General features: G+C 40.9%; 1 protein-coding gene across 1 annotated transcript; it reads left to right on the top strand.

Annotated features, from left to right (window-relative positions):
• The first annotated feature begins 9,471 nt into the window (after positions 1–9,471).
• LOC131016102 (uncharacterized) lies at positions 9,472–13,402 on the top strand. Its single transcript, XM_057944687.1, has 10 exons — positions 9,472–9,894; positions 10,011–10,089; positions 10,180–10,274; positions 11,186–11,290; positions 11,436–11,515; positions 11,830–11,920; positions 12,003–12,110; positions 12,456–12,542; positions 12,792–12,860; positions 13,042–13,402. Exons 1-10 carry the CDS (start codon positions 9,694–9,696, stop codon positions 13,204–13,206), a joined length of 1,080 nt encoding a protein of 359 aa, XP_057800670.1. The 5' UTR covers positions 9,472–9,693; the 3' UTR covers positions 13,207–13,402.
• The last annotated feature ends 45 nt before the right edge of the window (positions 13,403–13,447 follow it).

Raw genomic sequence — 13,447 nt, forward strand, 5'->3', positions numbered from 1 at the left:
GCGTTGTGAGGAGACGGCACTAGTACTAAATTGGGAAAAGTGCCACTTCATGGTTCGTGAAGGCATTGTCCTAGGGCATAAGGTTTCTGCCCAAGGTTTGGAGGTGGATCGTGCGAAGATCGTGGCTATAGAGAAGTTGCCTCCTCCTACATCTGTGAAGTCGGTGCGGAGTTTTCTGGGGCATGCAGGATTTTATAGGCGATTCATCAAAGACTTCTCCAAGCTGTCCAAGCCACTTTGTGCTTTGCTAGAGAAGGATGTGAAGTTTGTCTTCACCGATGAGTGTCCTCGTCCTCCTTTGAGAAGTTGAAAGCTGCACTGACCACTACGCCAGTTTTGATCACAGCCGGATTGGAGTGCCCCGTTTGAGTTGATGTGCGATGCTAGCGATTGGGCCGTGGGAGCTGTGTTGGGGCAAAAGAGAGATAAGCTGTTCAAGGTAATTTACTACACTAGTAAAACTTTGGATTCTGCGCAGATGAACTACACTACCACGGAGAAGGAGCTGCTAGCTGTGGTGTATGCCTTTGATAAGTTCCGTTCTTATTTGATTGGAACTCATTCAATTGTCTACACTGATCATGCCGCCATCCGCTACTTGTTCACGAAGAAGGACTCCAAGCCCCGCTTGATTCGTTGGATCTTATTGCTGCAAGAGTTTGATATGGAGATCCGAGATCGCAAGGGATGTGAGAATGTGGTAGCTGACCACTTGTCTCGATTGGAGAATCCGATTGAGGGGGATGATCCGAAGATGGCCATCAATGAGTCTTTTCCCGATGAGCAGATTTGGGCGGTGCTATTTAAGGATCCATGGTATGCCGATTATAGCAACTACTTGGTTATTGGAGCTCTTCCCGAGGGGTTGTCGCACTATCAAAAGAAGAAGTTCCTCCATGATGTCAAGTTCTATTATTGGGAGGATCCTTACCTATACCGGAGGTGCGCCGATGGCTTTATTCGGCGATGTGTTAGGGAGCATGAATGGCCGAAGATCATTGAGGAGTGCCATAGCTCACCTAGTGGAGGTCACTTTGCAGCCAACCGCACTGCCATGAAGGTAAATCATAGTGGTTTCTATTGGCCTTCAATTTTTGCAGATTGCCATGCTTTTGTAAAGTCTTGTGATCGATGTCAACGCATGGGCAACATTACCAAGAGGGATGAGATGCCACAAAACATCATTGTCGAGGTGGAGCTATTTGATGTGTGGGGAATTGACTTCATGGGTCCTTTCCCTCCTTCTTGTGGTTTTTCCTATATATTGCTTGCGGTGGAGTATGTGTCTAGATGGGTGGAGGCGATCCCGACTGTCACCAATGATTCAAAGGTAGTCATTAAATTCTTGCAAAAGAATATTTTGACTCGATTCGGAGCACCGAGAGCGTTGCTTAGTGATGGGGGTTCGCACTTCAACAACAAGCTGCTAGCAAGCGTTTTGGCGAAGTATGGAGTAAAGCACAAGGTGACGACTCCATATCATCCTCAAGCTAATGGGCAGGCAGAGTTGGCAAATCGAGAAATCAAGCAGATTTTGGAGAAGAGTGTCGCCAACAAGAAAGATTGGGCCAAAGCACTTGGATGATGCTCTTTGGGCGTATCGCACCGCCTACAAGACTCCAATTGGTATGTCTCCCTATCAACTTGTTTTTGGCAAATCCTGTCATTTACCTGTTGAAATAGAACACAAGGCATATTGGGCGACGAGGAGAATCAATTTGGAGTTCAAGGAGGCCGGTCATACAAGAAGAGATATGTTGACGGAGTTGGATGAGTGGAGGAATGAAGCGTATGAGAGTTCCCGTATCTACAAGGAAAGGGCGAAGAAGTTCCATGATTTGAGCATTCGCACAAAGGAATTCAAGCCGGGACATGAGGTACTCTTGTATGATTCTAAGCTTCGACTTTTTCCTGGCAAGCTGCAGTCTAGATGGAGAGGTCCATATGTGGTTCACAAGAGCAATTGGAATGGGACTTATGAGTTGCTTGCATCGAATGGGTCCACTTTCACTGTTAATGGACATCGCCTCAAACCGTACTTCAAAGCTGAGTTGGACCACGACGTGGAAGTGGTCAATTTTATTGATCCATGATTGGAGGTATCGTCAAGCTATAGACGTTAATTTTAGCACTTGTTGGGAGGTAACCCAATTTTTATTGCTTTGTTAGTTTTTGCTTGTTTTTCTTTGTTTTCGTTTGTCGTTTCTTTCTTCTCGTTTTTACTTAGTTTTTTTTTTGTTAGTTTATGTTCGTTTTTATGCTTTTCCTAGTGTGTTTCGTTTTTGCAGTAAAAAAAAAAAAAAATTGAAAAATCGAAAAATCGAAAAACGGCGACTCGACTGGAATTTCGGCGACCCAGCTCTGAAAACGGCGACCAAAACGGCGATCGCCGTCCAGGTCGCCGATTTCCCTGGATGAAATTTACGCATGTTTCCGAAATTCGGCGATCGCCGAATTCATGACTGATTTTGCCGAAAAACGGCGACCAACTCGGCGATCGCCGAGTTGGTCGCCGAACTGCCCAGGTATCTTTTAAGTTGCGATTTTTTCTCCTTTTCTCCCACTTTTCACCTAAAACACACACTCAGCACACATAGTAGTAAGAATTTCGAAATTTCTTCATCCAATTACTCCCAAACGGCTTTGAATCTTCACAATTCCTTCCATACACCCTCAACCCACATCATTATCTTCCATTCCATCCGATTACTTCGGGTTTTCATCCACCAAATCGGGAGATTCACGAATTTGGGGTTTTTGCTCAAGAACACTTGAATTTTCGAAAATCACTCCTAAATCCTCAAGGTATGTGCTTCTAACTCTTAATCTAGTGTTATTCCTATGCTACTACTATGTTTCTTTGGTTTGATTGTGAAATTTTTGATGAGTTAGTAGAGCTAGGGTTTATGCTAGAAATTATTTTGTGAGCTTCATTGTTTAGGGAGTTTGAATCAATTGCTTTGTGTTGGTGTTTGAACTTATTGATAGATCATTGTTGGTGTTGATGAGTGATGGAATCCACAAGAGCATGCTAGTTCTAGAATTGCTAAGTTTCAAGGGGATATTGTCTTTACTTTGATTTTGATTGGTCTTTATTTGAAGATTATATGTGTTGTTGATTGTGGCATTGATATTATTCATGAGGCTTTGTATCTTTTGAAAGACTTAGCATGATGTGGGGAATTATGATAGACACAAGAAGTTGATTTTTGTCAAGAGAGAGGGAAAGGGGGTGCTAGTTGGCTTGTTTTGAAATCTTGTGGATGTTTACATGGTTTCTAACTAGCAATTAATCCAGGTACCATGGCCCCAAAGAAGCGTAGAACCGCCGGCGCCTCAAGCTCCCGCCAACCGGACGAATACACACGGGAGGACCCCGAGTTCCATGGGGTAGTCCTTCTATCCGACGATGATAGGGTCCGGTTTAAGAAGCTTGCCAAGAAGGGGATTGAAATCACACGGTATGCCGATCATGACCTTCTCCGGGAGATGGGCATTTATGACGACGTGAGAGACTTGTTCTACCATGTGGGGTGGGTCCACATCTTTAACGGTGGATGGCCCACCTATGAACGAGCAACGCTGGAGATTCTGAGCTCGTTGGATCAGTCGGCCTTCAAGGAAAACAGACCGAGAACCATCTCTTTCCAGCTCAATAATATTTGGGAGGCGGATACTGCGGTGACCGAGATCACCACGGCACTCAACTGCAGAGTAGGGGGCTACACCTGTGCACACTATTGGTGCCGAGTTCAATGATGGAGCATTCTGGAGAGAAATAGCCCTGCCGAGCGCTGGGGCATTTGTGTCGGGGACGTCGAATGCGGCGGACATAAGAAATCCTATCCTCAGAATGGTACACCGCATCTTAGCTTATACGGTGTTGGCAAGGAAGGACAACACTCATGTGACGAGGCAGGAGCTGTTCATCATATGGGGGATGCTCACACGCACCCCAATGGATTTGACTTACATTCGCCTTAAGCAGTTGTTTAAGGCATCCAGCGCGACCAGAGGAGTGATTACAATTGGAGGGATGCTCACACCACTTGCCCGCCGTTGCTCAATGGGATGCGTTGGCAGGTGATACGCTACTCAACGGTCGCCGAATGGTCCACATGCGATTCTTGACGAGCGTCCAACCCCCATTCAAGCTGGTGCAAAGTGATGGAGACCACTTCCCCCTGCCGAACCCGCCTCTCACCCGAGTGGGCGGACGCTTTGAGACGCAAAATTGGCTAATGAACACTGACTCCCACTTGAGGGCTATTGCAGGACAGCGGGTTGATGAGCAGGTCTTTCAGCAGGAGCAGGTGCATGAGGAGGAAGAGGAGCAGGAGGAGCCCGCGGCAGAAGCAGAAGGAGAGCAATGGGGAGCAGGAGCCCATTTTGATGTGACTGACCTCACCGACAGGATGCAGCGGTTGCAGGCCTTCGCCGAAGAACAAGCAGCGCAGCTCACGGTGATGCGCACTGATGTCACAGCGGTCCGCCTGCAGCAGCAAGCGATGGATGCATATCAGCGCGAGCAGTTTGCTCATTATGGCGCTTTTGAGACATACGCCCGGGAGGAGTTTAACCGGCAGGCAACCTTTGAGGCGTGGCAGCGGGCTGAGATGGCGAGACAGCAGCAAGAATATGCGAGGCAGATGGCTATGCAAGAGGAACTCCTACGACAGTTTCAGGAGTTCCAGAGGAGACAAGGAGGACCGCCATCTTGAGTGATGTGTAAGTATGCTAACCATAACTTTTATCTATTTTTCCCTCCAAACTTATTTTCGAGCATACGCTCCTTAATAAGTTTGGGGGAGGGGGATGGAGATTAGTTATGGTTTGCATTTTTAGCCTAGCATATTTTCTTGTTCTTTTTTATGTTTTTGAGGAGATTTGTTTCTTAGTCTTTTAATTCGTGGGCCTGTAATTAAATTGATATAATCTCTCAGACTTACTCCATAGTTTCTGTGCTATTTGAATGGTTGTTGCTCCATTTAGTTGATTGGTAAGGTGCCTGTGACGATTTCTGCGAAAAAAAGAAGGTAATTCTCAATTTTTCTTGATATGATGACATGATTTGAACCGATGTGTGTGATTGATGAGTAGATTTTGCCTTGACTTTTGACGTTGAACAAGCTAGTGAGGAATTGAGCCTTAACTGCCCATATTTGCAGTTTGTTCTTTGTTTTTGAGTGTTGTCATGCATGTAGTGCGCTTCTAGAACTTGCCATGAGTCTTGGTCGAGGTTGCTTGTTGTGTTCAAGAGTTTGAGATGATCTTAGGCCATTTTTCGTGATCCACGTTATATCCCAAACACTGTCCTAAAAATATTATTCCCTTGTTAGCCGTGTTTGAGCCTTTTTAACTTTTGATTCATTAACCGGATGATAGGGGGTGATGGAGTATATGGGGATCGTCGTGTGGTAATGACTGTGGGTTGATTGAAATAAGGGTGAAACATGATTCTAGTCATTCTTATAAGCTCTAGAAAAAGAAAAAAAAAAAAAAAGAGAAAAAGAAAGAAATTTTGATGAAAGTTGATTGAGAAAGTCGAGTGATAATTGAAAAATTCATGGATAGTCGACTTTGTTGTTATGAGAAAAACGATAGCATAAAAGAATGTCTAGTTTGATTTATGATGATTATATCCCTTGGTTTGTGATGATTATGGAGATGTTGTTAGGTGGAAGATGGAATTTATTCCATGCTTGAATGGTGAAGTCATAAGGTTGGTGAGAGCAATTTAATTTGAGTCACTTAGCCGAATTTCCCTACCTAATCCAATGTCCCTACATTAGAACCCAAATTTAAGACCTATTTGATCTTACCCTTGACACACTTTTAGCGATGGAGATTTTGAGACAATTGGCAAGCATATGGTAAGTAATCTGCATTTCATGAGTTTCGATGAGTGATACACGTCCTTTTTCCATCAATTGAGAGTTGAGCGAAACACTTTTATCTTGAGAGTCAATTGTTGGAATGTCGAGGTTAAATTTGCCATTGATTATGCTTGTTGGTGATTATTGTGTTCATGTGTTGAGAATTTGAGGGAATTCGAAAGGTTTTATTTTTCTGAGGCATCGATGATCCAATCATCTTACCCATTCGTGTTTATTGTTTTGTTCTTCTCGTTGTTCGAGGACGAGCAACATCTTAAGTTTGGGGGAGTTGATAAACACTCATTTTGCATAGGTTTTTATGGTTTATATTCTGTAGTTTAAGTCGATTTTACACCCGTTTCATTATTGTTTGGAGTTCATTTACTATTATTTCGAGATTTCACGTTTGGGTGTAGTTTTGACTGTTTGGATGCAGAATTGAGTGATATTGGAGCATGGATTGTAAGGAACATGTTGAAGAGAAGAGTTTTGAGAGAATCGAGCCCAAAAATCGAGAAAAGACGAAGATTCTGGAGTCGGGACGGAAAATGAGCAACTCGGCGGTCAAAGGGAGTTGACCGCCGATTTTTGGAGCTTTAAAGGGTGAAACGGCGACCAAGACGGCGATCGCCGGCCAGGTCGCCGATTTCCCTGGATGGATTTTGGCCTTCAGAGAGAAAAACGGCGGTCGCCGTTTTCTAGTGCAAATCGGCCAAAATTCGGCGACCAGAACGGCGACCGCCGAACGGGTCGCCGAATTGAGGCGTGTTTCCGTTTCCTTCCGCGTTTTTACGATTTTTCAAGTTATTTTCGGTTTAGAACTTGGTTTTTCACCCTAAGACTATAAATAGGTCCTCTTTAGACCTATCTAGGGTTCCCAGCTTTAGTTTTTCAGTTCCCAACATTCATATTTCAGTTTTATAGCTTTAGAACTTTTTAGCTTTCCAGTTTTCAAGGCTTGGATCAAGATTGAAGATTCAAGCCGCTACAATCGTTTCAATTCGGTTTTTATACAATTTGTTTTTACAATTGCGTTCAATTTAATTATGTTTATGTTTGATTTTACTATGTCTGGCTAGTTTTTTTTATCTGAACCTAGGGTTTGTATATAGCTGATTAATTATGTGTTTTTAATTTATTGATATCAATTTGCCTTCCAACTTATGATTCATGATTCCTGGTGCCTGTTCTCTTGTGAATTATCTGATCAATGATTTACATGTCTAGCTGTTCAGTTTGAGTCTTGAATGCGATAATTGTTCAGCCGATTCAGGAATGCATGATATAGTGTTAGCCTTGAGTCTTGAATGCGATAGGTGAAGCTATAGGAAGCTATTCTTTATGTGCTATTGGGAGTTAATTTATTCCTTGGAGTCTTGAATGCGAAAAGGGATTAATTAATCTACGTTCATAGGTGGTCGTTAGAGACGCTTGTGAATAATATAGTGATCTTCCATCAGGGTTGGATTAAAATTGGTAATTGAATCAATAGGTTAAATGCATGTAGTTGATTAGTGAAAGTACATCCCTAGGGTCAGAGTTTTCCATATATTTGAGTTAAGCAATCATTATTTATATGCTCTTTAATTTTAATTTAGTTAATCTTAGTTCATAATTCACCTTCAATTTCGTTTCACTTGCATACTGTGAGAGTCTGTGTAGGAGATAGATATAGTAATTTCGATTTACAGTCTCTGTGGATACGATACTCTGCTTGCTGTTTTCGTACTACAATTACACTGTTTAGTTGCAGTTATTGTTGCTATAAAAATAGTGATCATTTATTCCCATTTTTTTTTCTTCTATAAATATCACTTCATTTTTACTTCATTTCTCACATCATTTTCCAACTATTCTTCAAACAAACTTCTTCTCTCCAACATATTTTCTACAAAATGTCATCATCTTCTCACTCTTCATCTAACTCAAGCTCTGGCGATGAAAGTGTTGTCCAATTCGTCCAACTCGTGTCACAATTATGAAATTGCAAACACTGTTGGTCTACCGGAAAGTCCTCTTAGATGAAGGCGACAAACAAAGAAAGCTTACATTCGTCGGGATCGTGAAGCCGATGCATAACATCTTTACGAGGATTACTTTGACCCAAATCCTGTCTACCCCGACTCCTTGTTCTAGCGTCGTTCCGTATGCGCGGCCTCTTGTTTTTGGGCATCGTCAACACCGTGCAATCCGATCCTTACTTCCAACAACATATAGACGCACTTGGCAGACCCGACTTCTCACCGCACAGAAATGCACAATTGCTATTCCACAACTTACAAATGGAGGTGCAACCGACCAATACGACAAGTACTTGCGGATTATAGAATCTACATCGATGGAGTGCTTGACCAAATTCTGTCGAGTCATCGTCCAACTCTTCGGCTCGAAATACTTGAGGAGGCCGAAGTCCACTGACTGTCAAAAGCTTCTTGCATTGCACAAGGCAAAGCACAGGTTCCTCGAGATGCTAGGGAGCCTGGATTGCATGCACTGGACGTGGAAGAATTTTCCAGTGGCGTGGCAAGGAGCATACACTCGAGGTGATCAGGGCGAGTCAACGATCATCCTCAGAGTTGTGATCACATCCCAAAATCTTTGGATCTGACATGCGTATTTTGATAGCATTTCAAGCTAATGGCTCTTACTTCACAATGGAGTATTAACTGATCGATAGCATTTACCCTAATTGGGCCACTTTCGTGAAGAGTTCTTCATTTTCGTCGGACAAGAAGAGTAGAAGATTCAAGTTGGTGCAAGAAGCGGCTCAAAAGGACATTGAATGAGCTTTTGGCATCCTTCAATCGCGTTGGACAATCATCAAATGACCAACTCGTCTTTGGAAGAATGAGTAGTTGAGCGGCCTCATGTTTACGTGCATCATTTGCGCAATATGATCTTTGAAAACCAAGACGACTATGCATCAGAATGGGAAGAGGAGGTCACTGACAAGGCCTCAAGTAGCTTAGTCGCATCGGAGCTTCATCGGAAGTATTTTGGCTCGACAATCCTCCATTCGCAACCGCGATCTTCACAATCGCATCAACTCACATTTAATCGAGTGTGTTTGGACTCGTTTTGGTCCGATCGAGCCATAATTAAATTATTGTAATTTTAATTTTAATTATTGTTTTTATTTTAATTAATGTAATGTTGAAATTTAATTTTAATAAAATATTGAATTTTGAAATTGAACAGTTAAAATAAAATAAAATAAAAATGAAAAACTTAAAGCCTCTTTTAGACCTAATGCATAAAAAAGGAAAACTTTAAGACGAGGAACAATTTTTTTAGAGCCTCTTTTTTTTTTTTGATCGGACAAAGTAATGTTAGAGCCTCTTTTTAGAATCTTGCATTGTTGATGATCATAGAAGATGTTATTATGTCATGATTTCTTTACACGTCTCGGTTAATTTTTTAATTATCAAAAAATATTGAATGGGGCTATTTTCAACAAATCATCAAAATATATTTGTTATTGCAATTGTTTATAACACTTATATAAAAACCAAATTTAGATAAAAAGTCAATACTAACTTTTTTACCCACTAAAAAATTAAGGTATCTATATATTGAGTTGAGTGTGCAAGCACCTGACCCCCACCCTACCACAAGTATACCCGTTTTATACGAATTTACGAAAAAGGCCCTAAAGTTTTAATAAAATGTCAGCGGAAGCATTTTAGTAACAGGAATTAGGAAACAAAGATACCCCTGGCTGCCATTCATTCCCACCCCTTTAGGCCAAAACTCGCATCGATCCGTTAAATCTGAAATCTCGCCATCACCTGATTGATCCAACGGTCACCGTCTTCCGATGGAGAACTCGCCGGTGGAATCACCGGACGTCGGCGTCTCGGCGCTGGCGGAGCAAGCCAAGGAGCTGCAGGAGACGGCCTCCTCGCTCATCTCTCGCACCTCCCGCGAGGAAGACGCGCTCCGTCAGCGCGTCGCCGCACTCGACTCCCGCATCAAATCGCTTCGTTCTTCTCTCCGCGGCTCCAAGAATTTCGATAAAGTATGAGCTGCAGCGATTCCTGCGCATGCATGCGAGTATTTGTTCTCTGATTCAATTTTCTTTTTCGTTTTTTGTGTGTGTGCTGATTGTTTGGATTGGATTTTGGGAATTCCAAGCTGGAAGAGGAGCTGACGAGAGTGAGGTATATATTGAGTGAGGGAGATGCAGCGGCATTTCTTCCGAGCAGATCTCATGGTTTGTTTGATTACACATATTTGGTTTGATTGTGCTGCATATGTGAAAAATGGATTGTGATTGTGAGTTTTATTGTTACTATGTGACTAGGGATGTTTTTGAGGATGTTTTTGGGGCCTATTAATGTGAGAGCTAATAGGAAGGATGTGCAGTTGAAAGTGAAAGAGGAATACAATAATTTCAGGGTATGATTCCAACTGGTAAAATTACTTTTCATGTAATTTTTACTCCATTCTGATCTTAATTTGGTTGGGGCTGTTTTTTTTTTAATCATTTTTTGTAGCTTTTTTGACACAATAAATGTGCATATTGCTCATCCTATGTATCATGTCGGGACGAATGAAACAGTTATTAGATAGGGACTGCTGGAAGACTTGGCATATTCAATCTATTACTGAATTGTATGTCAAGTATAGCTCTTAGTAATACTAGTAAGACAAGATTGGGTAATTACTTGTCATGGTCTTGATCTTGTTATCCCATTGCATGAATGTGGGGAGTCTTTGTTAGATTCTTAATGATAAAGAACTTAGTAGCCAATCTTACTATGAGACAATCTTTCAGATGAAGTCATGGATTTTAGGTAACCAAAAAAACATTATTTTGCAGACTGCTAATTATATGTATAATGTATCATGTCATGATTAATGAAACAGTGATTTGCTGGAGACTACTGGAAGACTTGTTACTTAAGTGTGTATCAAGTCTAGCTTTTGATACTAATAAGATGAGATTAGATAATCACACGTCATGATCTCGATCTATCATCCCAGGACAGGAACATTCATATAACATTTGTAAGCGTCTGCTAACATTTTATTATTATAAGCTCAGGGGGCCTCATAACTTACATTGAATCGCAGTGTTTTTGAACCAGTTGAGACTTATAAGTTTTTATCTTATATTGGCCTAAAATATTGGATGTAGATGAAACCTGATATTCATTAGCGATCTCTTGATCTGAAAGCCATATTAGAAATAATCTTGTTTGCTTCGGATGCCTGCCTGCTTATCCAGAATTTGAACAATTTTCTTAATTATTGCTTGGAAAGCATGCACTTTTTGCAGCAGCTGAAAATGTTTGTACTGACAACAGGATAGAACAGCATTTTTGTTCCTCTGTTTGCCATCACTATTGCTTATTTTAAGGTCATGGATTTGGGGTGGATGCTTACCCGCATTACCAGTTCAACTTTACCAGGTATCACATGGCAAAACTCTGTTCTTCTGATTTTGAACTCTTTCAAGGCACATTCTCTCTCTCTCTCTCTCTCTCTCTCAGTATTATTATTATTTTCTGGAGGTTTGTATGTGACACTTATGTTGATCAATTTTTTCTCTTACAGGCATGGTTGCTATATCTCTACACTGGTTTGGCTTTGAGAGAAAACATCTTGAGAGTTAATGGAAGTGATATACGTCCATGGTATTTTAGTTTTTCCTAAATCTCCTTTATTTTTAAAAGTGGAGTTTTTTGTATTAGTTAAAAAATTGCACTGTTCAACTTTCCGCGTTAGCAATCTGGTGTTGATATGTGGATAGGTGGAGAAAATGTTGACAAGAAGATCAGATGTGATCTAACTTCATATATCAATAGTTCTATACTTATGGCTTTAGGGATCTTCTTAGTGTCTAAGCTATTCTTTTCCTTCTGTCATCTTTGATATTCATTTAAACCTTGAAGTTTCGATGTGAAGAAACAGCCCATAGTTTAATTTAGTCATGCTTTTACTTATGCAGGTGGATTTATCACCATTATTTTGCCATGGCTATGGCTCTCATCAGTCTAACTTGGGAGATAGACCAAGGGCCTGACTGTGCTAAAAAACAGGTAGCGAATGCATATCAGCATTTCCACCCACATAAAAAGCAAGTGCTCCAACCCACCAAATGTAATAACATGGTCATTGCAGATAGGTGTACAACTATTTCTGAAATGGGCAATAATGCAAGGAGTTGCTATGATGCTTCAGAATAGATACCAAAGGCAAAGACTTTATACACGTATTGCGCTTGGCAAGGTAGTTTTAGCTTGCCTGGGATATTTGATTTCCTTACCACCAACTTCTCCATGTGCTCATTTTACATCTTTTCAAAAAAATTGACTCCTTTGTCGGGTGCCCTACTACATAATAAATACCAAAACTTCTACAACATTTAAATTTGTAAATTGGTTGTCTGTTCGATTTTTTTTACAAGTTATTGTTAATATATTGAAGTTTGTAATCTTTTTGTGTCTTATGTGTGATTTTTAACATGAGTTATTGCCTTCACTCGTGGGCTAGAGGGAAATGGTCCTTCAAATTGATTGAGGTGCAGTATTTTAACATAAGCTGTCAATAATGTTCTGCTATTGCTAAATGTAGGCTAGGAGGATGGATGTTGTTTGGGGAGAAACTGCTGGAGTGGAGGGTCAGCTATTGCTGCTATGCCCTATACTTTTTGTTTTGCAGGTCTGTTTAAGTCCCTTCTTCTCATGTCAATAATCAGACAACTTTAATGCTTGTTTATACTTTGTTGGAAACAACTCCTTGTGCCAGTGATATTTGTAAATCTCTCACTGGACTTTGCAGGCTCATTAAGTGGAGGCCATGAATCTTTTCATAGCCACTCTTGTTGCTTTTCTCGATGGCTATACTTATGATTTCATTACAGCCCGTGTTTTTCCTCAAATACATGACAATTATCCTTTCTGTTTTCAGGGTTTTGAAGCTTATGTTGGGGTTTTGTTGCTTAATACTGCTCTAAATGGATCCAATTTGGATTGGCAGGTAAAAGTAATTGTTTAAACATGACTTGGTGGAACTTTTGCTGCTTTCTTCTTCTTCTTCTTCTTCTTCTTCTTCAATATTGGATATGTCATATGTCGATATCCAAGTTCAGTTTCATTAAAAGTTTTTTCCTACCATTTTGGTATCTTATTCACCTACGTAAATTTATCTACTAATTCAGGTAATTACATGTGGGGTTCTTCTCATAGTCATGGCTGTCGGAAATTTTGCTAACACGGTGCAGACCCTAATAACAAAATCTAGGGTTAAGGCAAAAATCAAGAGAGGTAAAAGCAGGCAAGAACTAAATCAACTGAATCAGGGATCTGATGACAAGAGTTTGTAATTGAGGAAAAACAGCTTGCAATTTGAAGTTTGCTTATTTGTGCAGTTTCTTTTCTCACAGCAGGTTTTTGGCTTTCATGTTTTATGATAGTAAACTTGGATTTTAGAAGTTAGAAATCTATAATTGTCATATGTTATAGGATTTTACACTCACTGTTTGGTTTCCTATAGAGAGAATTACCTATGGTGTTGCGCGCTTGTGCCCTTTATCGAGATTGTTCAAACCCTTAATCGGGCTCGTT

The sequence above is a fragment of the Salvia miltiorrhiza genome, chromosome 3, assembly GCF_028751815.1.
Source record: "Salvia miltiorrhiza cultivar Shanhuang (shh) chromosome 3, IMPLAD_Smil_shh, whole genome shotgun sequence".
Lineage (NCBI taxonomy): Eukaryota > Viridiplantae > Streptophyta > Magnoliopsida > Lamiales > Lamiaceae > Salvia > Salvia miltiorrhiza.

Coding starts and splice junctions, on each gene's coding strand:
- LOC131016102 (XM_057944687.1), top strand. CDS start 9,694: ATGGAGAACTCGCCGGTGGAATCACCGGACGTCGGCGTCTCGGCGCTG. Junction 11,921..12,002: donor CTGACTGTGCTAAAAAACAG/GTAGCGAATGCA, acceptor TGGTCATTGCAG/ATAGGTGTACAACTATTTCT. Junction 12,861..13,041: donor GATCCAATTTGGATTGGCAG/GTAAAAGTAATT, acceptor CTACTAATTCAG/GTAATTACATGTGGGGTTCT.